Source organism: Lycium barbarum, chromosome 12 (genome assembly GCF_019175385.1).
Source record: "Lycium barbarum isolate Lr01 chromosome 12, ASM1917538v2, whole genome shotgun sequence".
Lineage (NCBI taxonomy): Eukaryota > Viridiplantae > Streptophyta > Magnoliopsida > Solanales > Solanaceae > Lycium > Lycium barbarum.
Window position 1 is genome coordinate 94,604,418 of NC_083348.1, and position 18,684 is coordinate 94,623,101.

The 18,684-nt window shown below is 37.7% G+C and overlaps 2 protein-coding genes across 4 annotated transcripts; one reads left to right on the forward strand and one right to left on the reverse strand.

The window, feature by feature from the left end:
- Positions 1 to 435: 435 nt before the first annotated feature.
- Positions 436 to 13,648, reverse strand: LOC132624055 (uncharacterized). Its single transcript, XM_060338881.1, has 20 exons — positions 13,332 to 13,648; positions 10,651 to 10,803; positions 10,158 to 10,336; positions 8,215 to 8,322; positions 6,175 to 6,345; positions 5,468 to 6,082; positions 5,300 to 5,374; positions 4,784 to 4,912; positions 4,627 to 4,701; positions 4,317 to 4,526; positions 3,958 to 4,110; positions 3,660 to 3,874; positions 3,434 to 3,551; positions 3,212 to 3,344; positions 2,929 to 3,124; positions 2,745 to 2,850; positions 2,522 to 2,662; positions 2,305 to 2,428; positions 2,075 to 2,191; positions 436 to 1,084 (listed from the first exon to the last, which is right to left on the reverse strand). Exons 1-20 carry the CDS (start codon positions 13,528 to 13,530, stop codon positions 684 to 686), a joined length of 3,618 nt encoding a protein of 1,205 aa, XP_060194864.1. The 5' UTR covers positions 13,531 to 13,648; the 3' UTR covers positions 436 to 683.
- A 1,903-nt stretch (positions 13,649 to 15,551) lies between these two features.
- LOC132625038 (protein PLASTID MOVEMENT IMPAIRED 2) lies at positions 15,552 to 18,119 on the forward strand. 3 transcript variants are annotated; one of them, XM_060339803.1, is made up of 3 exons: positions 15,552 to 15,868; positions 15,957 to 16,176; positions 16,299 to 18,119. In XM_060339803.1, exons 2-3 carry the CDS (start codon positions 16,024 to 16,026, stop codon positions 18,051 to 18,053), a joined length of 1,908 nt encoding a protein of 635 aa, XP_060195786.1. In that variant the 5' UTR covers positions 15,552 to 15,868; positions 15,957 to 16,023; the 3' UTR covers positions 18,054 to 18,119. The 3 variants fall into 3 exon arrangements, with proteins under 3 accessions (XP_060195786.1, XP_060195785.1, XP_060195787.1); XM_060339802.1 differs by having other exon boundaries at positions 15,960 to 16,176; XM_060339804.1 differs by lacking the exon at positions 15,552 to 15,868 and having other exon boundaries at positions 15,875 to 16,176.
- Positions 18,120 to 18,684: the final 565 nt, after the last annotated feature.

Genomic DNA, 18,684 nt, shown 5'->3' on the forward strand with positions numbered 1-18,684 from the left:
CAACATTTTAGTACTCCAATCAAATCGGATAAAATCAGTTAAATCTATTCGAATCGAACGGGACCAGTAGATGAAGAATCACCAAGTTTCTCAATAGGATGAGAAGGGAATACATTATAGTGAGTTCACTAACAAAGGCTTTTGACTGAAACTATCAGACTTTTATTTAGGTGTGAGAAGGATTTCCCATCCAAAGGCCACGATATACCGCAAGATTTAATGAAATGTACACTGGACTAGCAGATTACCCTTCTGCAACTCATTCTCTCACTGGACTTTTGGGTCGACTTGGTCCAATTCTTAAGATACAGAAAGCATTCCTGTGCAAAAATTAGGACTTAACCTTTCAAATGTGGCTCTCTATTCATCATAAAAAGAGATTCAAATTGGGGCTCTAGAGCAGCGAAGCAAGCGAGTTATTGATGAGATTGGTGCTAAAAAAATTGCTAGACCGGTGAATCTTCTATAATCATTTGTACAAACGAAACGCTTTCTCCTTGTCTTGTTGGCAAATTCATTACAAATTTTGAATATAAAGAATCAAATAAATCGCAAAATTTCATCCCTACGAAGGAAAACCTTTGGTGCAGAATCAACAAATGGAAGCATTGTAGTCTACTGCACAACAACATACAAAACTTCTCTTCCCATTTTTACTCTCATGCAAAAGGAAAGAGCCATTATCATTGACTTGGGGGAGTATCCTCAGTGCTCTTTGCTTTTCCTCTGAGCATGTCTGTAAAACCACCTCTCATGATCCGCCTAAATCTTGTGTCCTCTGCTGCTGATGCTGCATGTGTCAGCACGGGCCTCAGAGGTTCAACTTCCATTGGTGGTGGTGATGTTGCATCTCCAGCTTCCCTTTTCCCTAGTAAACCACCTTCACCAAAGAAGCTGCTTACTGATGATGCAATTCCCAGATGAGCTCCCATTACCTTACTAATTGTATCAAATGTTCCACCAGATCTTTCCCTCATTACAATCTCCAGAGCTTCTTTGTGTGCTGGATCAAGAGAATCGGCATCTTTTAACAGATTTTGAATTGCAGGTAGAAGGAAGTCTCTGACACTTGAAGCAGAAAGATCTGCAATAGAACATTCATAAACTGGGTAAAGGAGATTCCAATGAAATAGTCCAGATAAAACGCCATAAAGCAGGAAGAGGTCAGTGTGCGACATTTAGGCTTCAATAGCACATGTTGTTACATTTTTGTATTACAGTAGTACAATAGACAACCAGAGAGAGAGAGAGAGATCAATAGAACTTGTCCTTAGACCCTTCTGACTTCTGCATCCCCTCTGACATTTGATAAATCAGTTGCACCTTCATACTCTTAGTGAGACTACAAACTGAATGCTTCTGTTTTTCCTCTTCTTCCGCTTCATTTCTCCTTTCTTCCTTGTGTTTGGTTTCTAGGATGCTGGCAATCCCCCTGGCAAGGGGGGAGTGAGCAGAGCTTAGTTCAGTAGAGACGGTCCTCGACTATCCATAGAACTCTCTTGTTTTTTGACAAGGGTATCAACAGAAGTCAAACATCATTCAATTCTCCAAAAGCTCCTAGCAGTCATGTTTCTGCCAAACTTTCTTAGGACACAGTCACTGCCAAACCTCCTAAGGTCCTGAAGGTAACACAATGGCCTCTTTCACTAATTTGAGAGTTTCCTGGCTCTCACGTAATTATCTCAGAATAGGTCTGTCACGCACTTTATTAACATGAAAAAGAAAAGGATGCACGCTAAATCTAATAAATCACAACCAGCCATTAATGTTAACTTCAGCATGTATTTAAGTAAAAAGTCGGCCATTCTTCAGGTTATTAACCCCTCTTGATGGGACAAAACTCCATAAGATCTACTTTGATCGACCATTATTGCTAAAGGTAGTTTCACAACCAAATATCAGGATATTAACCTGCAGTATCAGTCCATTGCAATACAGAGTTTATTGTACTCTGATTTATCTCTAAAGAAGAAGCTAAACCCAGAGGGTGATCATTTTGAAGAACATTTATATCTTCAGAAAGTAAAGAGATACTATGAAGGAGAAAATAGAAGAATATCTAAAAGGAGCAAACCAGTAGCATCAAGAGCACGAATTGATTCACAAAACGTGTTGGCTCTCTCACGGCGACGCATCATGTCACTTGAAGGAGGAGGTGTTGCTGTAAGTAGGAAAATCTTGGACAACAGATGTGCGCTAGAGTTAAAGAAAATGAGAAATAGAAATCAAGACTAATTTTGGCACCCATTATGAAAATGCATAGCTACTTCAAGGAGTGCGTGAAAGCTAAGAGGTTGAGGATATAATCTCTAAGTCTCTCCGTGGTATGTGGCACTGCCATCACCAATGCACGAACTACAGCTAATGTAGCTTCATGTGATCCATCCTCAAGAAAAGCATCCATTTGAACACGTATTTTATCAACAATCTAACAAGAAAGTTAGAAGAACACGTATCGTCAAAGCCTCTAGATCAACACAGAATAAGAATGACACCAGACATTTAAGCAGAAACCCTATACCGCATCATTTTTAAACTGCTGCGCCACAGCTCCGAAAGCATCAATACTGGCATATTTCACATTCAAGTTTTGGTCAGAACCAAGTGTTACAAGAGCAGGCAAAACATGAGTTGAGGCAACCTTGGCATCAATACATGGAACCTGGTGAAGTTTCAAGTATGATCAAAGTAAGTCACAAGCAATGCTTAAATTCAATCAATTCCACAAAATCTAAAGGTCTTACAATGACTTTGAAAATATTGGCAGCTGTCGCCTTCATGTTTATATCAGAACTCACAACCATTTCCCAGAGGATGTTAAAAATCATATTGTGATGTTCATCAAAAGTGCTGCAAAAAAATATATTCAGCCATCATCTAAGGTGTTCAGATACAGAAATGTAATGCCCTTTTGAAAATGGCACAAACCAAAGGAAGCGAACAGAATAGAAAATCTCGCGCTTCACTGTCTGACTCTCTTGTCCTGAAGTTTGAATCAAGAGATTTCTCAAGTACTCTGTCAGAAGTTCATGCTTCCTAGGAGATCCTAAAACACCTGCCAACAGAAGAGGCAGGACACAGATGGCAGAAAGTCTTTCAGCTACTGCAGTTTTTGGTTTCAAACCTGTTGAGGAGAAAACCAATTGATAAGGGTCTAAACAATATCTATCCCTTAAAGGTTCGATTAATCAAGAAGTTTTTAACTCATTACCTCTTATTCTTGATTGGCACGTTGCAGGGAAATATGATAAATCACCATCATCACCAACTGCCACCAAGAATACCGGTAGCATGATGTGTGTTAGGTAAGGTTCCCCGAGCAGGTCTGAAACTGCCAATAAAAACTGCATTGCAAAATTAAAGACAAATCGGGAAACAAGGAGGCATTTTCAAACCTAAAGCACCAAGACTTAAGTGAAACAGTTCAAGCTACCCGCGTGATTCGATTCCTTAGGTTATCTTCCTTCTGAGGTAATAGAGAGGCTAGTTCAATCAAAGCCGAAAAGCAGTCGATATGCAACCACTCAAACGAAGGCCAGTCCATCTTTCCTCTGTATAGACAATTCAAATATCTAGCAAGTATTAACTATACATTGAGAGAGCACCTTTGAAGAAGAATAGAAAGGTAGGTTAGAAACGCAGGTAAAAGGGGATACTACCCAGCATACTGTTCAAGCACTGAAGTAGAAAAGACTAGTCTTTCATCATCCGAAACCAATGGGAATGGACAGGTATCAATAGCTTTCTTGTGCACAAATGGAAACAACTCTGTCAGTAAGCGCAGCAGAACATCTATGTTCCACCGCTCTCTCTCTCCTAAAGCACGAAGTTGTGACTCAATAGAACCTTCAACCCCTGAAAGAGGTTGACAACGCTGGGAAAAGGGATAATGTGTCAGATCCATGTTTAAGACAAGTCACTGCTTCAGTGAGAACTAAGTAAATGCAGAATCCATACCTGAGCAGAGCCCAAAGCATGAGATAACAAAACTTGTAGCAAATGATCCAATTCCTTCCCCCAGTTTACTAAAGCTGGAACAAGTTCCTTGATTGTTGTATCCACTACCACTCCAGATGGATCACACACCAATTGAAACATCAGCTCCTCAACCTTTACACACAACAAAGAAAAAAAAGTAGGAATTGGAGAAAATCCATTTATGTCTATGTTATCATCTAATCAGTTTGGGTAGCCACATTAAGACAAGGGGAGGGAATATGCTCCATTCCTAGACCACGGAGCTTACTTTGTGGGAAATTCTCTCAAGTCACATTTCTTCTCCATGATTGCCTCGAAGCTTATGTAGTGAGGCTGACCTTGAAATATTTGTCCGTACTTGGGAAGAGAGGCAGCAGCAACGCCAAATTATGAGCAGAAGCCTCCCGAACAACTGTAGCAGAATCCTCGATGAGCTGTTGTACAATAGACAAGATAAGAGAATCTCGAATCTCAGGGCGCACGAATTCAGCAAGTTCTCCACAAGATTGAGCAACTAGCAACCGGCGCTCCTCATACATGTGATTGATCTACACATCACAATAATAAGACTCAGTGTGCATTAGCAAGAGTAGATGGAGCATATGGTAAAATCATGAGGGCTTCCAGCAGAATAGAAATAAATCTCACTTGTTCCCAACACTGAGGAAGTAGTTCAGTTTCCGTTCTCATCTCTCCAACATTTCTGGCAAGAGTGACACAAGCCTAAACATGATACAAAAATTTGGTGGAATGCTCTACTTTTTGAACAAATTCTAGTATGAAACCAAGGTTTTGACAGTCTTACATCCATTATAATCCGTCTCTGTTCTTCATCGGGACGCTTGATTAAGTTGAATAATGTATGGGTCAAGGAATCCCGTGTACTGCTATCTGGGTGGCGCTCAATTGCGCACATTATAAGAGGAAGAAGCTCCTGCAGATACAACACCAATAAAATGGAACGACAGCTACTTAGTCTAGAATTTTTTTAAATCACTTATTGTTGCTGAAAATTATTTAGGAGCTGTTGAAACAACATTGGAAAGGAAGCGTTAGTGGAAGTTGAAGATATGTTGGGATAGTTGTAGCTTTCTATGAGATCTGTAAATTATTTTGTGAGTGGAAAGAGAGTTTTTATATGGAAAAATGCCCTTCAAGCACATGTCTTCATTGGAAATTTTAGTCATTGAGGACATGCTTTTTAGAAAGAAAAAAAAAATCAAAACTTGAAAAGATTTTCTCAAAAAGGGCCTCCTAAATAAGGTGCCAGAACATCATAATTCAGAAGCATAAGTTTTAGATAACAAATGGCAAAACATACCTCTCGGTGGTTGATCAATACATAAGGTACAATTTTTGGCAATGCGTCTGAAAGGATCTGAATAGTCCCCAAACCCTGCGAAATCCAAAAATTTTAAAAGTATAATTGCCAAGCAAAAATGTTAACAGGAAAATGCTACAATGTATATATCTGAGAGAAAGAGCTTACAATCTTTTCAGCATTTGATTCGACCAATAGATTGGCTGGTTTCAAGACTAGTCCTTTAGCTTCTGAAGGTAGCTCACCATTGGGTTTGAGTACATTCTCAGCTTTATCATCAACGCCATTATCATTTGAAACTTCTACTACTTCCTCAGGTTCAGTAATAGTGTCAGCAGAGGTCTGAGTCATCAATAACTGAGAATCAGAGGTTTGAGTCATCGATAACTGAGAATCAGAGGTTTGAGTCATCAATAACTGAGAATCTGCAGTTCCTAAATCTCCAGAAGAAACACCAGCTGAATCATCAAGGACATTACGATCACTTGATTCTCGAACTTCATTTTCAGGACGTGTATTTCTAGTTTTTTCATTGATATTTTCAGGAGACTCGCTGTTCAAAGAATCTGTTGCCAGTTTCAGCCTCTGGATTTCATTCTGTAGAACCTTTATCTCTTCCTTATAGCTATCTATTGATGGTAAGTCAACACCTTCAAAATCACATGCTACAAAATTCCGCGCAGAACGAGCACCCTCTATATGCATTTTTAACGAAGTTATTTCAGCTCTGCATTCATTCAATTCTTGTCTTTGACTATCTAGAGATTGCTTCAAACTCTGAACCTGGAGTATGATTATTCAAGTATGAGGTATGTGCATGCTTGATGCTACACATGAAAACTCTTGTAAAACATAGAACACGTAAAAGAAATTACCAGAATCTCCTTCTCCTTCATTTCCTTCTGCAATGCTTCTAAGGATTTCGCCAATACTGTGACTTGGGCATCTGCCATATCTTTACTCTTAAGCAAGGACTGCTTTTCTTGTTTCAGCTTGTCATTTTCTTTCACCAACGACTTGTTTTCTCTAAGCATAGCAATTTTTTCCTACAAAATCCACGATTCTTTTAAAAAAAATTGGACACCAGAATAACACACCAGCGACAGATGTTAAGAGTTTTCAGTAAGTAAAGTAAGAAATTTGTCAGTTCCGTATTCGACTGCAACCACCAACTTTGAGACATTTGATAGAGAAGTATCAAGCAATTCACGTCCTTATTCAAAAGCGCAGTCATTATTACGCACATGTAGCAGATAAATGTTTTACTTTAATGCTTATCTAGAGAGGGTGAGACTTCTTTCTCTATCATTCCGACATAAAACAATTCCGGAAATCTATCCAACATAACTTGGGAGCTAATCAGGTGATTTTTTCCTAGGATACGGCAACGAGAATTTTTATGAAATGATTTTACAAGTCCAGTTATTCAAGCAGCTGCAGAAGCATGTAAAGGAGAATTTGTATTCCTTAGCTGGATCCTTGGTATGGAAGTGCAACATGTCAAAGATTCAGAAGGCTTTGGCTTGATTATTAGCTGGAAAAAGGAGCAAGGAGTCTGACAGAACTCCCCAACTCTTGGTAGATATCTAGAGTTGAAACCAAGTGTCTTACAGAACTTCAACTTATCGTAGATACAAAAGAGTTGAGATCGTGCAAGGAGAAAGAAGAAGAGCAGTATTATTACCAGAAAATAAAACCAAGTCGGTTGGGGGGGGGGGGGGGGGGGGGGAGTAGCAGCTAAGCCTCAAAAATTCATCAGGAAAAGCTCATGGTAATGAGTATAAGCTATGCTAAGGTTGTTTCGTTTAAAATCTGGCTAAAAGTAGAAGCTAAAATTATCAACAATAGAACATTATGGTAATAAGATTTTAGTGAACAAAAAATTACTGAATAAGGGAGTAGAATTGACGGAAATTGTCTGGAGGAAGATTTAGAACCAGTCATTAATCGTCCCACATGCTACTTCCTTGCAGAGATGGGCTTAGGAATCATGGATGATGCAGGCTATAGTTTAAGAGGCAGAAATAATTGGCAGAATTTCTTGATTGAATTTCCATCTGGGAGGAAGTGGAGAGGATTAAGATGGGTGAGTGGTCCTGGATAGCAAAAAATTATTGCTAGAAAGCTGGTCGCCATTAACAGACTGCAACAGGAGTCGGAGCCCAAACACATCCGGGTGAGCTAAGTGGGATTACCTCCTCATTTGTGGTCTGAAAATATATTTAGAACAGTTGGGAGGCTAACTCTGTATTTTCTTAAATCAACAAATAAAAAATAAATTAAAAGGAAAAAAGAGAGAGATTAATATTGGAGTAGTCTTAAATCTGAAGGCATAAAATTTGACAATACGTTCTATTTAGCCGAGGGTCTATCGGAAACAGCCTCTCTACCCTATAAAGGTAGAGGTAAGGTCTGCGTACATCTTACCCTCCCCAGACCCCACTATGAGGGACTACACTGGGTATGTTGTTGTTGTTGTTGTTGTATAAAATTTGACACCAAACAGTATCCGATGGACTCTAATAGCAGACAGGGGAAAATAGAATTGTAAACAAAATCAGATGTGATGAAAGTAAGGCATGAACTGATCATGAGGAACATAGAACAAAGAGATAGCATAGAGCATAGACAAAACCAGTCCTTGAAAGGAAAAGCATTCATACCTAATGCACTATAAAATAACAGGGTGGCCGTATTGTTCCTTCCCAAATTAAATCGCGAGAAATAGAGAATTATAATTCCGTGCTGGAAGAAGGAAGGATAGAGTAGATCACTTAAAACTTGTAGTTAGCCTAGCTTGACTGTAAAAGATTCCACACATGACATGATATTAACGTAGATTCAACTACCCAGCAGGATTTTAGTGGCAAGCATACATGTTGTAAAAGTTTTAATATCAACTACTCAGGAAGTACCTCAGCAGCCTCTGAGGTGGAAGAAAGGTACTGGTAATAGTAATGGCGCAAAGCATCTGGAACGCATGCAGAGGAGTTCTGCTGAACATCTAGATCTTGATCAGTAACCTGTCGTACATATTAAAGAAGTTAACAACACTTATATTATGACATGTCATCATAGTGCCAACGATCTGATGCATGTGTATCACCCATTAGTCCATTTATGGTCAAGGCCCTCTGCCTACTAAGTGCATAAGTTAAATGAGGGGTCGTACATCAAAGGCATTTGAAAGAAGAAGATAGAATAATAGAAAGCTCATTACACAATTCAAACCATGCGTACCATTTTTCGTTTGGTGGGATATGGTAAATAGCACCCCTCCCCCTAAACTTCCCTGTCAGGAGCCAAACAGTGAGTTTTTCCCACTTTGATCCCTGGGTGAATCGAATCCCCAATCTCATGGTTGGAGGTGGAGCTCATATCCTGAAATACCACTTTTTTTTTTATAAACCAAGTTTTTACTCTTTCCAGTGAGATTTCCGTTGACCAGTATTTTTGAAGAAGCCATGAACTATTTCTGACTAGTCACCAAGATTTTAACACTGATAAAACAACTGCCTTACTGGGATTCTGTCCCAGAATTGCTTTTAATTACCTCCAATCCATAATTTCTAAAGATTGCTCCATTTTCTGAGATAATTGACAAGTTGAATATCAAGGTTCATTGAAACATTGATGGTTGAATGAAAAAGAGAAATTCCTGGTCTCTAGTACATGAGGAATAAATATTCCCAATATGATTATGGAATGAACCTCTCATATCTTGCACAATCCCAACTGCTCAACAATCTAACCCTGACTCTAGCCCAACCGGAACAAAGGCGATTACAAAGTGAATTTCAAAATGTAACTGCAGCCTGATTGAATAAAATTAAACAAAAGGCATTGGGTGCTTACATAGAATCAATCATTCTACTTTCTCTTCTTGGGAAGCATTGATTACCTTGACATCTGCTCTTAGTCTCCGTTTTTCCCTTGTAACTGTAGGAAATAACATCTTCTACACCTAAGTCATAGTCCCCTTGGAACATATTCCCTCCATTCCGGTTTATCTAACAACATTTCCTTTTTAGCCCCCCTCCAAAATGAATGACAGTTTTCTAATTTTGAAAATAACTTAATTTAAACTTCCCATTTTACGCTTAACGACAAGCTTTTATAGCCACGCAAATGTTCTAACATGTTTCAGACTACATGTTTTCAAAAGTCTTATAGCCACAAAAATGTTATGACATGTTTAAGATTACAAGTTTTAAAAGTTTTCAGTTCTTTCTTAAACTCCATGTTAATCAAACTATGCCACATAAATTGAAAAAAGGAGTACCGGAGTAGCAAATATTAAAATATGACCTTTATAGAAACCTGGCAGTCCATAGGAGCATTATCATCTAGTAACTAATATTTTATTGAAAATGTGAAAAATTCTATATGCGAGGGGAGTTTTCAAAGGCTATCCAATTGTCTATGCACATCAGACTATCATGTAGCTCCAAAATAAATCCAAAGGAAATCTGGTCCTTTGAATTTCAGCGCAGGCCCGTGGGGATATAGCAAACCGTGTTTAAAGAACACGCTTCTTACTATCTTCACATTTAACATAAATTAAGGAAAGAGGCCACACTACTTAAAGGTCTACCAGGAATTTGGCTAATCATTTCTCAATATAAGAATTGGCAATTTCTATCATGGAGATGTCGACTGCAGCATATATGTTTAACATAATTGAAGCTCCAAATATTTAGGTTATCACAGTTAATAGACAAAACAGGTGGAAATACAGAAGAAGAAGATATAGAAAACTGAACATATAGCTCTGTGACACAATGTAGATAAAAATGCAATCCTTCTTCAGTTGTGTGATGAACATCAAGAAAGCAGCAATCGTCTTTATATCAATTACCTCCTCCAATAATGTCATTGCAGTCAAGCGATATCCTGCTAATAGTAAATACTCCTTTACAGCATAGTTCAAATCCTTCCGCTCATTATCCTTCAAAGGACCCAAATCAGAGAAAGAACCTTCCCTCTTCTGCTGTTGAAAATCAGTTCCATGGTTTTCGGAAGCATCGATCTTTGAATCTGCATGATGAAGATACAGATCTATTCACATACACGAAATGACAATATTCAACAGACGTATGTAACCCATATCTATGGCAGAATCACCAGTCCTTCCAGAAACTACCTTAGGCTCAGACATGACAAGCCTACCATTTATCCTGACATCAATTTACATCTGCCTGATGATACAACTTCAATAAAAAAGATTATTACAGACTAGACTAGTTTACAGTTGCAAGAACCTTACCTGAATGAATGAGCTAAAGAAATGAAGTGAATATCAGAAGAGGCAACTACGATGCAAAAAATGCAGAAGAGTTTCAGGAATATACCACTTATTGGACGAGGAATAGTCTGACTTTTCTTTTGCAATTCGGTCTTTAGTTGCACAATGTCCTCTTGAGCTAAACGAAACTCATATTCACAGAGCGCCAACTTTTCTTCCAGGGCTTCTTTTTCTTCAAGCAGACTTTGGGGATCTGCAACTGTTTTCATAAACGAATAGTTATTATTCATGAAAGATAAATTATACATAGGGCCATGAGAACTGCAAAGTATAAGTGAGGTTGTAATTATTACTAGTGAACACTCTCAATAATGAAGGAGGACAAAATATTTGAGATTATACACAGAATCAGTGAAGTTCAGCTAAATTCAAATCGAGATACCCCCAGTCCCACTCCTTTTTCTCTGAAGCGGAAAATGGTGGCTAAACCTCTAGTAATGGTTTAAAAATATAAGGCATTCTAAATGGGAAAGCCTTGTCTAAGAATCTCATACCAATAGCCTGCATTGTCAAAATCCTCATCACAGAATTTAATTGCAAAAAGTTGGACAACGTTACTCAGTTAAATGGTACTCCATATGCCACCAGACAAACTAGATGATTACTTCCAATTTGACTAAGTCTTTGGTGGGCGAAGTCACCCGGTACCTGTGCTGGTGGAAGGTAGTAGGTACCTCGTGGAATAGCCGAGGTATGTGCAAACTGGCCGGGACACCACCGTCATAATAAAGTTGGTATATGCCACCAGTTGCAGGTCACTCTTCTCATACACATAAGAAGGCATCTTTTTTAAAAAAAAAAAAAAAAAACAGATAGTTCTTTTTTTTTTTTCTTTTTTTTGGTTAATCATTTGTTCTTACCATCAAGAACTTCAGCAGAAGATAAGCTTGAAGATTGCACATGTTTAACTCACATGAAAATGTATTTGAGGTTCTCTTTACTGAACCAAATATTAAGTATTAACATTCTAATTTTCTAAGAGATTTCATTCAAAGTGCTAAATTTGGAGGTCTAACAATCATGATGTATCTTTGCTGATTTATAAACTACCATAACTTGAATTCTTGAATGTCCAATGCGACAATTGATAAGTCTTCAATCTTTTTTTTTCCGACATTAATTTAGAAACTTTTCTACCAAAAAATCCAATAGATTTAAATGTACATAATAACATCAAAACAAATGTGTATTAAAAATTCTTAACTTTCACTTCCAAAGAAAATCACATATGAATCTTCAAACAGACGATGGTTAAGTTTTGAGGAGAAACTGATTACAAAGAGTTACAGAAGGAAATAGCAACTTTTCCATGAAATTTTCATAAATTGCTCAGCATGTTGTTCCACAAAATCCAAATAGTCTTTGGGTCACAAAGATCAAATGGTCACAACAGAAAAAGGCCAGATTACGCACATGGAAAGCAATAGGCTCTCTTGGGTTCAGTTGAAAGGAAGATATTCTACGGATATTATACACACAAGACACAACAGCACTTGCAGGATATTTCACTACAACAAGCTACTGAGAAGAAACATAACAAGGACATAAACCCATCTGCTCCATCCTTGGTGGTAGGTTTACCCACCAGCCGTCACCTATACGTGTGTAGCAATCTGCTTGACGATTAGCCGAGGTTTACCCACCACCGTCATAAACAAAAAAAAAGTAACGACATGACAAGAACCCAAGAAGAAATACAGGTAATGGAAAAGGAAAAGGAGCTCAGCTTAAGATACGTTAGAAAACCCTAACTACGTAAATGATGTTAATGGCAGCCTCCGCATTTCAAAAAGAAACGAATGACCACATTTAAGCTCCTCTTCTTGCTAAAGCCATTGTTCTATTTAAATATTTTTCATTGCCACCTTATAGTTGATAGTAATTATAAGCATAGTGATCTTGCATTAGCAGTTGAGTTCCATTACCTCATTTACAGAATTAGTACGCTAAAAGTCTAAGTCAGGCCAATAACACCAAGATTCTAGCACAATCAGACGTGTTTCACCATTCATAATAACAACATCCGCATAGAAAATTAATTTTTCGTCCAATACATATCGTAACAAAATACTCTGCTTAAACAATTTGAAGCATTCAATATTTCATTGAGAAAGAATGAATATTATGCAGTTATACATAGAATATTTATTTTGTATATTTTGCTCTTATATTCCTAAGATTCCTCAGTCAGTGACCAAGGTTTACATCATTCTGCACTTTATGAGCGCGACACTGAAATTTTAATCTTCATTTTTTATTTCAAAAATTTCTTATAATTTAATCCATAACAATTTTCTCATCGAACCGAGAAATGCCTGTATTTATGAGTTACCTCAAGATCATTAGAACTTTCTCTATTGTTAAATCACTGCCCTTCATGCGAGTTGCTCTACTGGAACCCTCGTTTTCACTACTATTTCGACTTCCACCACCACAAATGGTCCTATAAATGTAACTACTTATCACGGTAATTCTCACTACGACCACTTATAATGGAAGTATTTGAGAGTGAAGATAATTATGATCATTCCAATTACAACTATATCGAGTATCATACATGTAAGAATTATAGTATGGATCTTCGCCCCTAAATCGATTGTTCAGATAAGTCGAGTCGGAGAAAATGTCTGTTTCAGCATGATGAAGTCAAAAACACAATACGATACAAGTCAAACAGACAACCTAATCTTAAACGGATGGAGATGATTAATCGGGGAAAAGTAGTACCTCGGAGGGAATTGAAGCGAGAGATGTGATCGGGAGGGAAGAGGGAAGGATCAGAGAAGAAGTGTTTGAGACGAATAGCTTGATCGTCACGGCCATCATCGAGAAGCTCGTGAAGGAGTTCGAATGCCGTTAATAAGTAGTTCTCTTCCAATAAGAAATTCACCACGCAATTGCACAGAGACGATTTCTCCACGTCCATTTTGATACCAATCAATACAGTGACATCTCGGTGGAGCGACTAACTCTTTCGGTTCGATCCACTGTCACGTGATTTGTTTTGAGAGCAGTGGATCGATTTCTGAGATCTATTTTAGTAGTATATGTGTTATTATATGGGGAATAGCGTATGTGCATTTCCTGCAGTCACACATGTCAAACAGTCAACGTTTTTCTATGCAACTAATATTACTCTGGTAATTAAAATTTTAGTTCATTCAAATTGGAGTGTCAAGAATTGTTTTTCTGTAATTTCGATATGGTGATGACTAGAGAGAACTTACAATCCTTGTTTAGGTTGGTCTCAATTTTGGATCAAAAACAAGATGGAATGTAACTACTTTAGAAACAAATTTGTTATAATCTAGTGTGGGAGACTTTGGAAAAAAAAGTTCTTATACTATTTTTATGGACTAATTAAAATAAGTTTCCCCACAAAATAGAGTAAGATCTAACATTCTATCCTCTCCAATATGATTAATAAGGTAAGACCTATCCCTTGCTTGTGTTTTTTCCTTTGAGTTTCGCTTTTATTATCTATCTATATTATTTTAAAAGTGAGAATAAAAAAAAAAATCCCCAAACTCCGGATTACACTGAATATGTTATTGTTACAATAATTACAAAAGCAATCAAAATATTCTCAAGTATAAGGTATAAAGTTAATGATGATGAATACACGTCTCGGCTAGTGAAAAATAAATCTGCATAGGTTTTGTGCCAGTAAACCATTAGCATAACGAGAACCTTGAAATCTTCTATGAGATGATCTTTGGTTTACTTTTCTCTATTTCTCTCTATATTTACTAGCTTAATGCTACAATGAAGTACTACTACTATCACCAGCAGCCTGAAAATCCTCAATCAGGGACTACTGTACTATGTGAGCGTTACTCATTCTTTTGCCGTCATCAGTTTTTATTTTTATATCTTCACCTAACTTTTTTTCTCTTTTTCTTTTTGCTTTAATTCGGCAAGAATATCATTAATCAAAGATCAAATGTGGTGTTAGGACATTGAAGTGTACAATCGAGAACTCCCTCTGCTCCAAGATCAAATTTAGTGTTAGGACATTGAAGTACAAAATTGAGTACTCCTCCATTATGTAACACTTTTTTCTTTTAGTCTTAAAAAAGAACAATACTTTTTTCTATTTGAAAATTATTTAACTTTAAGCGTCTCATTTTATTTTTAGTAACATGCTCTTATTTAGTCATACAAACGTCATAGCATGTTATAGATCACAAGTTTTAAGGGTATTATAGATGAGTGCCCAATCGAACACACAAGGACAGATTTGGATGAGAGGATCAATTACCAGTTTACGTGAACCCATTAGATTTCTGCAGACCTTGTATGTTACTTATATTGTACTATTAATTTGAAGTAGATGTAAAAACCCAGAAGACTTAGTGTTGGATTCACCTCGGCGAACACAGCCATACCATATAAAATGGATGAAGTATCTTATTTGTCCATATGGTTTAGGATTTAACAATGTGGCGAATCATGCACCTTAACTTATTGGGGTAGAAGCAACTGCACTTGTTTTGTCCAGAAAACATTGGTCCCCTACGTCTTAAATCTCTCTTAACTTCTTATTTGTGGCATATGTTAAAATTGTTGATAGAAATGTTCGATATTTCCCCATTTTATTGGATAAATTATTTCAACCAAACACCACTTGAAAACTGTTCAGTTTTACAAAAATTGAGAATGACTTTTGAAGTAGTTTTAATAGCTCAAGAATAGTGCTATAAGGAGACTTTTGAATTGTGAGTTGTCATTAAAAGATATATAAGAGTGTTATTTGGCAAAATTACTCGAATTTTAAATCATTCATTTCTTCTAGTTTCTTAAAGTATGGATGTAGAAGAGTCAACTATGTTTCTGTGGGTTTTTTGACGTGCAGCAAGGCAAGGATAATTAGTGACGAGAAAAGCGCCACGACATGAAAAAACAATAAATTTTTTCAAAAACTACCCAAAAAAAAAACACATCCGCCGACATTCAAATGCATATTGCAAAACTGTTCAAACTTTGGGTTAAGGACTGAAGGGGTTACAAAAGAAAAAGAATAATTAAAAAGTTACTACTTATCATTTTGTGCCAGTTGATTGGTTGTTGGACTGGCCTTCACGAAAAGACAAGGATTTTGCTTGTAATAGCAGCCAGTCATCTGCAGCTTTATCCGTCCTCCTTATTTTTCCTTTTTATTTCATGGCTTTTTTATGGAGCTCATAACACCTGCTCCAACTGGCAATTCCAGCATCATTCTGATAAACCATTTCTCTCATGTCTTTTCCATCAACTATTACCAGGTAATATACTCTGATGTTACTCCTCTTCTAGTTATATTGTCCATATAGTTCTTTGACATGTATGAAGATTCTAAGATTTTGCTTTCAGCAGCCTTAGCAGAAGAGGTAAATTACATAGCCAGAGCTCCATCTAAGAAGGTGGGACTTCTCATTTGATGCCAATTATAGAGCAAGTTGAAAAGGGGGAGGAGAATTTCATGGAAGAGGGCTTAGGGTCAGTTAAAGCAGCCATTGATTTGTACAAAGGGAAGGTTCTTGAAGGAAGTTCTGCACTGAACAACAAATTCTCAATTATGAAGTCTTTAGAGGTATGCTACTATATATTTTCGCCAAAGTTTCTTTCACCATTCAGCTATATTGTAAGAAGAGTAAATTTGCATCATTTGGCTCTTTCTTGGTGAACTAACCTCAATCTTGCATACTCTATCAGAAGCCATATCCAAGAACCAGCCAACTTCACATAGCAAGAAGGGATGCCGGGCGATTCACTGACAGCAGAAATGTTGCAGAATCAAAAAGAGCCCAAGCAGAATCTGAGCTTTTGGACGCGAAAAAGATGGTGAAAGAGCTAACTTCACAGATAGAAGAGTTAAATTCAAGGCTAAATGTCAGGCATCAAGACCTGGAGAAACTGAAGTCAACCAAACAAGGAGGAAACTTGGGAATGACTCTTCAAAACCCTCATAATACTCAGCATTCCAAAGTCGTAACAGAGTTGGGATATGCAAAAGAACAACTGATTAAGCTTAAACAAGATATGGCTTCCATCTTAGAAGAAAAAAGAAGAGCGGAGCAAGAAATAGAAGCCTCTAGTTTGAAAATGCAATCTTTTTCAAGCAAAGTAGAAGCATTAAGGAAGGAGGTTGAAGAACTTAATGAAGAGCTCGTGCTAGTTGAGCTGGCTCGAATAGAGGCCATTAAAGAATTCAGAGCAATTGAAGCTCAAAGAAAGGAAGGCGCTGAGAAACATTCTGCAGCAATGGAGGAGAACAGGAAGAAAATGAATGACGTGGTCCAAGAAATTCAGATATCAGAGGAGCTACAAGCAAAACTCGCCTCCACAACCTCAGATGTCCAAGTTTTGGAAAGTGAATTGAAGCAAGTTAAGGAAATGGACAGATGGACTCAGAAAAACGAGAGCTTGAGCTCCGAATCTGATTTCCAGGAAAAAGACTTATCTTTGTTGCAGTCGTTGAAACAAGACTTGGAGGCAGCAAAGAATGAATTAGCTTCCATCAAAAGAGACAGCTTTCAGTTCATGGCTTCAATGGACGGCGTGAGGAATGAGCTTAATCGCATCACTGAGGAATCAGCTCGATTAACGGAAAAAGGAAACAAGGCCGACTTGACAATTCAGAACCTCAACATGAAGCTTCTGAGGGCGAAAGCCAAACTGGAAGCAGTATCGGACAATGAAGGAAAAGCAAGCTCTATTGCTTCGAGTTTATTACTCGGTCTTGAACAATTTACAAGTGAAGCTGAAGAAGCTGAGAAAGAAAGGGTGACTGCCATTGAAGAAACTGCAAAAGTCAAGGAAGAAATTCAGAAAACTGAATCTGAAACAGTCTTGGCTGAAGAAAAATGGGAAGCTGCAATACAAGAGCTTGAAACCATCAAATTATCAGAAGCTACTGTCCTAAACAATCTAAAAAGACTTGTTGATATTACTATGAAAAGTAGAACATCCGCTTCCAGCACCACAATAACTATTTCAAGATTTGAGTATGAGTACTTAACGGGACGTGCAGCACGGGCAGTTGAAATTGCTGATAAAAAGGTTGAAGCAGCTCAGGCTTGGGTAAAAGCTTTGCAAGCAAGTGAAACAGAGATCTCAATGAAGACAGAGATCGTCAGAAAGGAAATCCAAGAGCTTAAGATGGAAGAAGAGCAAAAAGGCCTGAAAATGGAGCATTCACCATCCGCAAAAATGTTGGTCGATATGCAGTTGCAGAAATGGGAAGAGACAAATGAAAAAGACCTGAAACAATCGCAGAACGGTTTACGTAGAAAATCCTCCTCAATAAGTGGAAAAATGACACCAGCAAGACGAGCTAAGTTCAGAAACTCAATATCTTCTGCACCACGAACACCTAGAGCGGCTTCCTTGACAGTTAGGAGAAGAAGAAAGGTAATACCAAACATAGCTAAGTTATTTAATGGCAAGAGCAACGATGAGAACCTGTAATCTTTATTATTGCAGCTGCAAATACTTGCCAAAGTTTTCTGATGCAAGAGATTATGTCCAACTAAATCCTAGTGTTGTTAGTCTCTGCATGTTTTCTCTGATGGATGGCCTGTTCGTCCTGATTCTATATAGTTAGAGCAATAATAAGAAAGATGCCCTCGAGAAAATCCACATGCAAAAGCCCTTAAAGAAACCAACTGTTCACAGACTTCACACCATAACAACAACACCAGATTTTAATTGTTTTACTTTGTCCCCATCATTCGGAAAGGTCCAACAGATGCAAATTTGGTGATCTTGAGAAATCCTCATTCAACTTATGAAACTTCTGCACAAAAGAAGATTAATATTGCAAGTAAACAATCTTCTTGCCTTGTACACCGTTGAATGTATGTCTTCAGATATAAATTCCGTCTTGTTCTCTTGATTCACTGCACAGGCACAGTTACTTGAATAGGAGGGGTATTTCAGAAAGAGACTCAACAAACCATGCTTCCTGTGAAATCACTCATGTCTTGTCCAAAAGACAAGACTTCGGTAGGAGGCAGAGCATCCAATAAGGGAGAAAGAGATATACACCAGTAGACGTTTTTGTTCCCAAGGCATGGAAACTAAGGTTTTAAATGTGATA

Bases quoted from the DNA above. Each gene is read 5' to 3' on its own strand.
- LOC132624055 (XM_060338881.1), bottom strand. From the start codon at position 13,530: ATGGACGTGGAGAAATCGTCTCTGTGCAATTGCGTGGTGAATTTCTTA. The intron at 5,375-5,467 runs GTAAGCTCTTTC...TGGATTTCGCAG, and splicing joins AATCAAATGCTGAAAAGATT to GGTTTGGGGACTATTCAGAT. The intron at 2,663-2,744 runs GTAAGACCTTTA...AAACTTCACCAG, and splicing joins CCAATATTTTCAAAGTCATT to GTTCCATGTATTGATGCCAA.
- LOC132625038 (XM_060339803.1), top strand. From the start codon at position 16,024: ATGCCAATTATAGAGCAAGTTGAAAAGGGGGAGGAGAATTTCATGGAA. The intron at 16,177-16,298 runs GTATGCTACTAT...ATACTCTATCAG, and splicing joins CAATTATGAAGTCTTTAGAG to AAGCCATATCCAAGAACCAG.